The 12045-nt window shown below is 35.1% G+C and overlaps 1 protein-coding gene across 14 annotated transcripts in view; it reads left to right on the top strand.

Moving 5' to 3' along the window:
• Positions 1-12045, top strand: part of REPS1 (RALBP1 associated Eps domain containing 1) — a 72762-nt gene that overhangs the window by 42196 nt on the left and 18521 nt on the right. For 4 of the 14 annotated variants that reach the window (XM_068938491.1, XM_068938502.1, XM_068938496.1 and 1 more), the window contains exons 8-10: positions 858-1012; positions 7073-7194; positions 11924-12004. In XM_068938491.1, coding sequence (XP_068794592.1) covers positions 858-1012; positions 7073-7194; positions 11924-12004 — 358 coding nt within the window. The remainder of the gene's footprint in view (positions 1-857; positions 1013-7072; positions 7195-11923; positions 12005-12045) is intronic. The other 10 variants (XM_068938504.1, XM_068938497.1, XM_068938503.1 and 7 more) reach the window with 4 other exon arrangements.

The raw sequence follows: 12045 nt of genomic DNA, 5'->3' as shown, positions 1-12045 counted from the left end.
GGCAATCAGTCATTTAATAATCTACTTTCTAGAAGTTATTCCATAAGCACAATTTCACTTCTGCTTCAGTGTTTAGTCCTAATCACGTTTATGCCAGTATTTTTATGGACTTATGGATCTGGGCAAAATACTATTTACAAAGTATTATGAGCTTTTGAAGAAATTTCAAACACTTCACAGAGTAAGTAGTACTTTGAGATCTTTTAGTGTTAAAGATGCATTGAGTTATAAATAGTAAATCACTTATCTATATTTAATTAAGTGTCTTAGCTAGTAAGAGTAAATAGAATATGCAAAAGTAAATATTTTTAAATGCTGGTGTTAGCTTCGTGACAAATTTAGTTTTGACTTAGCGCAAAGCTTGTCTTTCATTGTATTTTGGAGTGCCTGCTGCATTGTTGGGTGCTATCATTGAGCGGCTTACCTTGGCAGATTTGATCTTTCTTTTAAATGGTATATTGGTTTCTCAATCAATTATTTCCTCATTAAAATGAATCATGTTGTCTCAGCACTATAATTTCTAGGCACTGCAAGAAAATGCTTCATTATACTTTTCCATAAATCTGAGGCAAATAATATTGCATAGTACTGTCTTAAATGCAGGGAACTGAGTTTAAAAACCAGAAGAGAGAAAAGTGAATTTAAATCTTATTCTTAACCTCCAAGAAGTGCCATTAATGAGTGCTCATATTCTTTGAAGAGTAGAGCATATAGCACTAATTACATGGTGTTAATAGGGTGAAATTGACTGTAGTCTGCACTCTTTGATCTTCCAGGTAACACAGCAGAAGTATGTCTTTTGGAGATTAAATAACCTTAAGAAGCTTCATTTTATTTATACTGAGCTTTTCTTGTAGGGAACTGTCAGATTTTGATAAAGATGGTGCACTGACTTTGGATGAATTCTGTGCTGCTTTTCATCTGGTAGTTGCTAGGAAGAACGGATATGATTTGCCAGAAAAACTACCTGAAAGTTTAATGCCCAAACTGATTGATTTGGAAGACTCTGCAGGTAAGACTTGTTTCAGTACCAAAATTTCACTATTCAAATGACAATATAGTTAAGGGTACAGTATAGCAGCAGATAAACTGAGCATAATGCTTTATTCGTCATAAATCAAAGCAGTGTGTGTTTTTTTAGAAACCTTAATCAGCGCTCAGAATTAATCCAAGCACATACATGTTTCTGTACAGAGATGTGCTTTTTAGGTATAGTGCATATGTGGACTTATTTGGAAATACTGCCTGTGTCTTTTAAAGGGGGTTTAAACAAAACAAGATTATCACTGTGTGGATTTATTCATGATCAGCTATTGAATTCCAAATTCCCAGTCCAGCCATACTTCAAATTTACTTTCAAATAAACATGCTTCTTGTTTGCAGTCAATTCTGAAAATAGAGCATGAGCTTCTAAGTCTTGAAGGTACTTAGCAAATATTCCCATGCAAGACGAGGTAGGATGGTTTCATAGTTCTAAAGTACAGGATCAATAGTGCAGAATTTTTTATTTTACTCCTGACTTGGCAGCAGCATTTATACTTGTAATACGTAGTTTTTCTATGCACAGTCCTTTACCTTTGGATGCCCTCAGATAAACTATTGAATGTACGAGCCCTGCTTCTTAATATTGATCAGAAACACTTGAATTCCCATGACTGAAAAGCGAACTACTGTTCCATATGAAAGTGGCATTTAAAAATGGAGTGTTTGTAGCCTTTTTTGCATGTCTATTATAAACAGATAGAGGACGGTCAGTGTTTTTAAATTACTTTGTAAATAGTATATCTGCATTGAATGCTGAATCTTTGTAGAGCTGGGGATATGATGATCTGTGTTAAAATTAACTTTACAAATAATTCATTACAAAACTCTCCATACTTATCAAACTGGATGCGTTCCTGCACTTTGCAGACCTAGAGGCACACAGCCTATGTAAAAGCCTGGAATAAAACTCAGATGTACTAACCCCTTTCAAGCCCTCTTCCCATTTTGTACCACATCGTTTCCTATTTGTAGAAAACTAACTGCTTCTCAGTTGTTCTTAAAGATGGTGAGGCTTTGAAATTTTAAAATAAAACTTTACAACCTTTTTACTGTTGTAGTTATTACCAGTTTATTATAGCCAGGGAGGATAGATCTTCTCAGGTGCCATTCATTACTAATAACTTTGTATTTGGGGTTTTTTTTGTTTTTAAAAAAGCAAGATACGTGAATAGAGAAAAAACATTAAGACAGCTACAGAAGCCATGATGTAAAAAGGTGGAAATTTAATTTCCATATTAGATCACTTTTTAGCAAACAGTCTTTGCTTTGGAAAGTCAGGTTATACTGTGGGTGTACAGGTTTTCTAGTTTCTTAGAATGTTATTTCTTCTTAGTAAACATGTTAATGGAGTAGTTTCATCCTGTGTTTGTAGTACGTCAGAGAATGAGGTTGTAGGGTTTTCTCCTGGTAATTATTGACAAGTTTTTAAACTAGATACTGTGGCTCTTAAAACATCTGTTTTAATAATTAAACCATTTTTGTGGGAGTAGCTTGGCCCCTCAAGGGACCTTTCAGCAGCGGTCAAAAGTAATTGTTTTCAGTATGAGTAAGCACATTACTATGGCTAAAATATTCATAAGAAATATCTAGAATGAGTTTGGATGAATGCCTAGCAAATGTGTAAAACTCAGCTACTCCATCTATTTTAATATAAAGTTGCTGGCCAAGCAGCATTGTAATAGGAAATGAAGTAATATGCATTTGTATAAACCATTGTTATAACCATATCTACATCTACAACTGGGCTTTTATAGCCTTTTATTGGCATAGTCAGTCTGGAGGATTTTGTGTCATTTTTAACTGAAGTTGTCTGGAAACCTTAAATTGCACATTAAACCAGAAAGTTTTATGGATTTTTTTTGTTTTAGAGCCAACTTGGTTAATATAAAACTTGTTGTGGACTTACTTTCATGAAATATAAAGTTTTTTAAATCTAAAGAAAAACTGCTTCTAAAAGTAGAAAAAATATTTTTCCTTCTGGTGTTAAAGGAAAGTTATCTGATATGTTCTGGTGAATACTGGAACGTTACCACTGTGTAAGCTATGCTTTAAAAAATTGTCCAACTGATATCTGAGCCTGCTGATGTCATTAATAGCTGAAATAAAATGTGACAATTCTTGCAAACTTGTTCATGTAATAACATGAATTTTTTAGTCTAAGCCACTGCTAGTGGAAGTGGATAATCTTTTCTAGCACCTAACATGCATGGAATAAAACTGCAATATACAAGCACCTTTGAAACCCCCCTCTCCATTTTGCACCACGTTTTTCCTGTTTGTAGAAAACTAACTACTACTCACCTATTCTAAGTAACTGCTTCTCACCAGAACTTCTGAGTTAACTAAAAGACTTGGGAAAAGTTATTGATTTGGCTATACCTTTATTTGTAGTTATAACAGTGCAAAAACTCCAGTATACATTGAGTATTTTAATCCAAATAAAAAGCTACTAATAGGTCCATTTGCAGGATAGTGTGCAGGTTAAGTTATACAGGTGCAACTTGACTGTAAGTCAGCCTGGAGAAGTTAACTAATTAAATTTTTGTAGTGTTTCCGTAGAAGCTGTGTTCCAGTAAAGCCTTTTCAAGAATAGAAACTGTACTGGCGCTAGAGTATCTTTTTGAGTGTGTTTTTTCATAAGATGCAACTTTTTCAAAGAAGGAAATTGTATTGGTGATCCTCTCCTGCTGCCTGAAACCTTAGTGTGAATAACACTTTCAAACTGTTCAAGAAGGTGAATTAGGTGTTTGGGGTTTTTTTTTTTGTTTTTACCTGCTATGTATCAATTTTAAACTTTATTGTTAAAACTCCTGAACTAAAGATAAGTTTATTCCTGTCCTTTTGTTGGAGCTTTTTCCCTTGTTATTCCACACTGCAGCTCTCTGCTGAAGTTTGCTATCTCTTGTATGCAATCGTGTATGTGTTGCTCTTGCATGAAGCATTTGTATAGCTGGTCATTTTCATGGTAGAACAGCAGTATGGTCCTCCAAAAGATTGTGGTCCATTCCAGCTGAAAATTAGTAAAAATAAAATTAAAAAATGGTTATATGTTAATATCTTTCTCCTGACTAGGGAGAGAAATACAGGTTTTATTCTTTGAGATATTTTTAAGTTCTTGGAAATTGTAATCTTAATTGCAATTTTGCAATACACGTGAATCATTTTAGTATTTTGAGTTGGATCATATACTTGAAAGTATTATTTGGATTGCAGCAGCTGCAGCTAAACTTAAGATTACATTGTGCTGTGGTATTTGTAGTTACATAATGTCAGGTCTTCTGAGTGAGCAAGATATGTCTGGGTAAGAATCTCTAGAGGAAAAAACTGCAGTGGATGAATTTCAGCATGAAGTCACACAGACTTTTCTGTTTAAATGTATATGCATTTACTTTATCGATTGAGTACTGTTGCTAGCAACTGTCTTGACAGAATAATTTTTTGATCTGCAGGTGAAAAGATTAGTAGTCCCAGTTCTTATTATGTAAATAGATTTGAATATTTTCCCTTAAAAAAAAAAGTCAGTGCTTATCTGAGTTAAGAAAAGCTACCAACCCTTTACGAAACTCAAGACAGTTTTTACTTCTCTTTCTGTAAATTTTTGTTTACAGAAAGAAAACAATTGTTTTTTGTTTAGATTGCTGCAACAGTGCCCTTTCTTTTTAAGAAAAGGAAAATAAATTAGTTTGTAGCTGATATCTTCCTTATTAATAGACAGTAGACTGAGACTTCTTCCAAAAATACTTTGTTTATGCAGGATGCTTTTGTTATGAAATAAAATTTTAGTCTTAATTTGTTTTATTTCTTAGTAAAAACATTTTTCAGCATTTTTACAAAAGATAGCATATAATTTAAAATTTGCTGCTTATCAGTGATATTTTATGGAGAATCTGCCATGCTTTGTGTCTTATACAGCTCAATTGCTTTAATTATTTGACGTTCTCCATGTAAGTCCGTGGTTTGTGTAGATCTTTGTAAATTCTCTGGATTACAAAAAGCTGGACAGCCTATCCACTGCAGTTTTCAGACTTATCTTTGGACCTTGCATTTAACAGTAATCATTCAGTTAACTAGTATACCACAGTTAAAATCAGAATTTTGAGTGATTTTTTTTTTTAACTCATTAGAAAATTTTTACTCAGTTGGCACTTCAAAACAGTTCATATGCACTAGGTATTCTCAAAGCATTACCACTAGCATATTTTAAACTCAGTGGCCGCAGTATGCCATCGTGACTACATGTTGACGCAGGCTGCCAGCTTGCTGTAATTTTTGTTTTATTGCTGAACTTTTTTCCCCTGAAGGAGGTGTTAGGTGCAGCTTCTGTTTTGAATAATATATAAATTTATTTTTTCTGAAGGACAGCAGTATGAGATGCTAGGTACTTAACGTAATTTTAGGAAGGTTGAGGCCTGTTACCTGGTTGTTCACAGGCAGTTTACAAGACCTTTGATGTTTTAATACAGGTTGCAGGTTACTCTGTGTGTAGTAGGTGGATGTGGGTGTTTTTTGTATGTGTTTATATGTCAGTAGCATCTCAGACTTCCATTACCTCGAAATGGGATTATTAATTCCTTTATGGGTTTCAGTGAGTTGGCTATTCTTTTTGGTCTGGGTCTCTTGCTGTCCCCACTAGCACTTTGGAGACCATGGCCTATTGTTGACTTTCCAAGCTGCAGTTGGTCACCACTGACTATTCAAGTGTTTCCAGTTTTAGCTTTTCTTGGGGGGCACATTTACTGATGCGTTTGTTGTTCTGGCGGGGAGGGGTCTTAAGCCACGTACCACAAATCCAGTGTCAAATTGAGTCATGAGTTTCATCCAAATGGAAGATAGCCAACAATATTATGCTGTCAGAGCATGCTGCAGAGTTCAGCTGTTCAAGAGCCTGAAACCAGTCCTTTTTATATAAATCAATCTTTGTTACACTGTATCATATATTCTTAGTGACAGTCATCTTCAGTCATGTATCTAATTATTAAAAAACATTAAAAGCCATCCTTTTTAAGTGGATAACTTCAGTTAAGCTCTTTCATCTTGTGCAATATTTTGCCTTACTCAGAGTTTAATTCTTTGGACTGTAAACATCCCGTTAGTCTGTCTAGCTACTTATCAGTCACACTCTCAACTACCCCTCTTACTTAAAATGTGCAATTGTAATATCAACTTCTGTTTGAAGCTTTCATGGTGTTGCTTTAGCCTGCATTGTTAGATCTAGCAAATTAAGAAGACACTCTAAGCAGGATTTCACTGAGTTATGCAGAACACTTAATCCACTGTTCACATTTTGTTTACTCCATCGTATTGTAATTTGGACAGAACAAAAACAAGTGTGCAGCTTCATGAAAATTTATATAACTTTGAAGAAAGGAGGGTTTCTTCAAAGGATTGTAGTTGTTGAAAGCCCAGGGAAAACTAGACTTACAGTAATGTAAAATGTGATGGCTGCTAGACTGGTTCAGTTTGCAAAATACAGTGAATTTAAACACCAGTGTCTTAACTGAAAGGCTTAAAACAGAATATTTTTTGGAGAATAATCTTTTAAGTGAACTAGTTGTTTACTTAATCTCTCTTTTCTTATTTTTTTTTATGTTTGCCTTGATATTATTGTTGCATTAACCTTTTGAACAAGGGAGTACTTTATTCTGTAAGATAAAATGTCTCAGTGGTTCTGAATTTGAGGTAATAAACATCAGCGTGAAATTAATTGCTCATAATGTAAGTATAAATTATATTTATTTCTACATGTAATCAGTGTTCATGCTATTTAAAACCTCGAGCAAAGGGAGATAGTGTGACACAGAATAATCTTCAAAGTCTGCCTTTCAGGAAGATCCTCAAAATGAGGGCAGTGCCTTATAAATAGCACATTTGACTTGAGTGAGTGTATTTTGTCTGCTGCTAAATGTTTACTTGGAAAAGTTATAACCAAAAGGTACTTGCGCTTTCTGTGAGATGGGAACAGCTTTTTCTGAGAGTAAACTGAATGCAATTCATGATTTTAGTTTTATAGTGGTTCCTGTCATTTCAGAAGCTGGGGAACAGACTGGTGAGGTAGGTTACTCCAGCTCTCCAGCAGAAGCTCCTCCAAGCAAGTCACCATCTATGCCATCCCTAAACCAGACCTGGCCAGAACTGAATCAGAGCAGTGAGGTTAGCAAACACTTTTATCTAAGAATTCTTTCCTTGCCGAAGTCAATAACTCAATTGTGTATGCATCATAAGTGGACTATTGATTACAGATTGAATGCATTGACAAAAAATTCAGCCCTACAATAGACCTTAAAAAACAGGAAGGTTCTGCACGTGTTAAATTGTAATAAAGGTAATGCTTTCTTTCTGATTCTCCAGTCCTATGGTGAGACAAGCTACTGTTTAAAATGTTGTGTCAGTAATAGTAATTAAGCTTTATATGAATCATAAAATGATCTTGTTTCATATTTATTGGAGGTTTAATCCATTCTTTATTTCTTGGAGATTTTACTCAAGCTTTTATAGACGCAACTTTTGCAAAACTGCAAAGTAAATTTCTGACAGATACGGACTTTGTGACCGTTTACTGTGGAGGTGAATATACCTTAAAATGTCAAATACCTTCCAGTAAGGTAGAGAAGCTATAGCTCTGGGTTTATTTCAGAAGCACAGATTCAAAATTGAATCTGAAGCCAACCATTGGCTAAATTCATTTAAACATTAACATTTCTGCTATCATGTACTGTTGGTATTCATTTTATCGTCTAGATGAGATTTATTTGTTTATATAGTAAACCTGTACTTTGTCAGAATTTGAAACCTAAATTAGCCAAGAAGATTCTTTCGTAAGTATCCTTTGATTAAAAATATCTGTAAGAGTTTCATTCTATTTTAACAGATTTTTGGCTTTGCAATTTATTCTGAATAAACCAGTGTTTTATTCTGAGAGCTACCTCAGAGACTCAAATGGTAAAATGAGAAGTAAAAAATTATACTGTTTGTACACAGTGACTGTCAAAGTTGGGGGCCATGGGCTACATCTGGTACTCCTGGATGCAACCATATTATAAAGATGTAGGCTTATTTTTCATTATAAGAAAACAAGAGGAAAGTACTGAAAGTATTTATTAAACTTTTCATTTAATAGTCTGAGATGCTCAAGAATCTAAAATTTCTTTTAAAAGCTAAGATAATATTCACCAATAGGTAGAACTGTCTTTCTTGGGTCTTGTACTGAAAGAGCTTTTTGTTTCTTCCCTTTCTTTTTCTCTCTCTCTCTCTCTCTCTCTCTCTCTCTCTCTCTCTTGCCTTCAAGTGAGTAGAAGATTGATACTAGGAAACTTAGGCAAACCAAAGGGGAGTCAGAATGAAAATAAGCAGGTTTTTTTTAGGATTAAAAGGCAAGAGCAAATGAGATTTTGTTTATCTCTTAGGAGGGAGGACTTGTAAAAGCTTGCTTTGCCTTTTAGTGACAAATGAAAGCCTTACAATGGTACTATCATTAAATAAAATAAATGAGGATTTGATTTAGTGATTCTTAGCTGTTCTGTTTAAGAGTGACTCTTGGACTGCTGGTAGAAGCTATGTTTTGGGAAGGAGGTGAGCAGGTACTCAGTTGTTGCTAAGAAGTTGTAAATGTCTGTGACTGTTTTAAATTTTGTGTTGAGGTATTCTCCTATACTTGTATTAAAGGTTTAATAAGCTAATCGTTTGGTAAGCTGCAACGTAATTGAACAGATTTTTCCAGTGGCCAGTGCAACTCAAGCTAAATAGCAAATGGTCATTAACTTTGCTTCACTAATGCAACTGTTCTTTGAGCCATTCTCCATCCAAATAGACACTGTGATATTTTTCTCTCTGAAAATCAGTTCAAACTTAAAAAGATTTGGAAAAGCTCTCAGACTAAATATACTAGGAAACACTAATTATACTAAAATGAAAGTTAGAAATGTGTTAAATGTTAGGAAATTTAAGTGAAATGCATGATGAGGAGGTTTTGGTCTAACACCAAGGAATTTCTATTTTTTCGCCTGTATTGCTATGCACGTTTCTTGCTCCTCATCCTTTTCCTTCCATCATGAGTCAGGTCAAAGTCAACAAGGTTTTAATGCCATGAAAGAGTTTCTGGTATTACTTCAGGCACCAGTATAATTGTTTCCTTTGTGAACCTTGTCTAGCTGTTACCACTAGAGGGATTGTTTGAAAAAGTTGTGCAGCTTTGGATCAATTGTCATTCCAGGCAGTTTTCATCCCAGTTAGTTTCAAAAGCTTTGGTTCCTCTGTTCTTTCTATCTCATAGTTGTTTTTTTGAGCCTGGCGGTTAAGAGTCTTTCAGTGTAAACTCATGAGCGTGGACCAAAGCAGCAGCCTCAATCCTCAAAAGAAGGAGCACCATAAATGTCCACCTTACTCCTCATACTAATCTCATGCATACATCTCATACATACATTCTCATATTTTTGCTCATCACTTCACTTCTTGATCATTTTAGATGCCTATATCATTCAGTCTCAAGCCTGAGCACTTAGTTCTGAGAATGAAAAAAGTTGAAAAGCCTTTTAAATTCCTTTGAAAACTATCTAGTGTAATATGATTGTATTAACTTTGACACAGATAGGGGGAGTTAGTTTTGAGTTCACAACTGTGACACTTTGTTTCACATGTTTAGACCTTGTAGTAGCAGTTCAGGCTGTGGTGAGTTTTAGTTGCTAGCCTTTTGAAAGGTTTTTCTGAAAGATTTTTGAAAGTCTGAAAGACAGGTATTTCAGTTAAAGTTTTAATCTTGGGGCTAACCAGGTGTCCGCTTCCTTTTTAAACCACACACACAGTTTGAGATGCAGTCCAGTAGATGCTTAATATATGTGTTTCTCTGTTAACCAGGGAAGTAGCAGTGGCTAGCCTTTGGTAATTTTTCAGGATGGAGCACAAATGGCTTGTTTCTCTGAGCAGCCAGAAGCTGTTCCAAAAGATTTATCAGTGCCCAGCTAGGGAACCTGAGACCAGTTAATAAATGTCCTGCAGTACGTCTTCAGAGAAGTAGAATAAAAGGTAAATTCAGCATACTACAACCTTAGTTAGGTTTTAAAAAGTTGTGCATCAGCATTTCTGATGTCCACCTTAAGTAAGATTTAGCACTGATTTAGGTGTAACATAAATACTGTATATCTTATTTTATTTAAACTTCTCTTCTATGAGGGAGCAAGATTTCTGTAATCAAACTGTTTGCCAGTCTCACCAGCACCTTTGAAGCTATTGGCCAAGTTGCAATTAAAAGGGTAGTGGTAGTCCTAAAATAGATACTACTGCTCATTCCTCACAAAACTTGCAGCTATGTGAAGGCAAGAGGCCAAGCTAAGGAAAAGACTAGTAGAGCTCAGCCGTTAAGTTTCTGACATAGTCAAAACTGACTCACTGAACATGTTTATATAGCTCCAAATTATTTACAGTGCTGTGCTGCCCCTTCTTATCCAGGACGTGTCGGGGAGCGCAGAGATGAATTAAGGATTAATGCAGGGAGTGGGAGAGAGTACTTAGGGAGGGAAAGCTTACATCTTGTGAATAAAGGCTTTATTAGAGTCTGACGAAGGGGCAATTTTGTGTAAAGACAGCAGCTGAATAGTGTCCCGTGATTTATGCCTTAACTGAAATTCTGAAATGAGGAGATAAGGCCCTGTCTATACAAGGAACATCTCCATACACGAAGGCCCTTAAAAACTTTGTGGGTCGTCTTATGAATTTTCATAATTTTCAGCTGATTAAAAACAGTTATTTAGGAGTTTCCATAAAAAAGAACTGTATCTGGAATAACTTTTCTGAACTAGTTTCGCAAACAGGCTATTCACTGAATATAGTATGGTATGAAACGTGACGTGAGGTTAGGTTGGCTAACAACCGTATAGCTCATCCTGTGGCTTCTGGAAACATTTACTATTTGTTATTTGCCTTGTAAAAGTGGGACAAGGGTATTCATTTGTTTTCATAGCCATACTAACGTCATTTTTGTCAAATTTTCTGAGCACTAAAAATCTTGTGTCTGTAACTTTTGCTGTAGTGTTTGAAACTTGACTAATGCTTGCTCATATTTTACCAAGATGTAACAAATTTAGCATTCTCCATGTGATTTGTAATCTAGTTTCTGTAGCACAGATTAATTGTATGTACTCTGGTACTTCATTGATCCAACCGTGGCTGTAGCTTAACTTATTAAGCATGAGGACTCTGTATCAATACAGCATGCCTGTATCTTGTAAAACTGTTCAGAGATTGACTTATTTGCTTTTAGAGATCAATTGTATATTTGAATTTAATTCTTTGCATTGTCAGTGATTTAGACTTGTAAAAAAAACAATACTCTATTACAGAAAAGAATCATTTCTCAGGGGTTGCACTGGCAAGCTGAACTGGTTTAGTTAGTGTACTCTGCTCAGTGGTCGTTTTTGTCTGAGATCTTGAAGGAAAATCACTTTTACTAAATACATTTGAAATTTGGCAATTACAAAACCGAGGAACCTCTCTGTGGGATTTGTAATTATGAACATGCACAACAAATGGCACTGATCGTAGTTTTACAATATTTCAGTGGCTTAGGCAGCTTTTTTTTTTTTTTTTTAATTGGATGATTTTCATTGACAAACACACGCTCTTAGAAGTACTGACAGAGCACCTGTATCTTCATTATGAAAAGTGAATATAGATAATTAATACTGGCAAGTAATACACTTACTTGCACAGCAATCTCAGACTGAAATAAAAGATTCAATGCAGATTAGTGTGGTTTCCAAGTCTAATATTGTCTAGTATGAATATAGTACTTTCCAGTGCAACCTCTGAACTACTATGCTAAATCTCCTCAATGATCTTTTACTCCCATCTTTCTCATCATGCTGACTTCTCTCCTCTGTCTGTTCAGCAGTGGGAGACATTTAGCGAACGCTCTTCAAGCTCACAAACTCTGACCCAATTTGATTCTAACATTGCACCAGCTGATCCTGTAAGTCAATCACTTAGCTTGCTTGTTTGAAATTAATTTCA

The sequence above is a fragment of the Struthio camelus genome, chromosome 3, assembly GCF_040807025.1.
Source record: "Struthio camelus isolate bStrCam1 chromosome 3, bStrCam1.hap1, whole genome shotgun sequence".
In the NCBI taxonomy this organism is placed as follows: Eukaryota; Metazoa; Chordata; class Aves; order Struthioniformes; family Struthionidae; genus Struthio; species Struthio camelus.
This window is presented reverse-complemented; position numbering and strand designations above follow the sequence as displayed.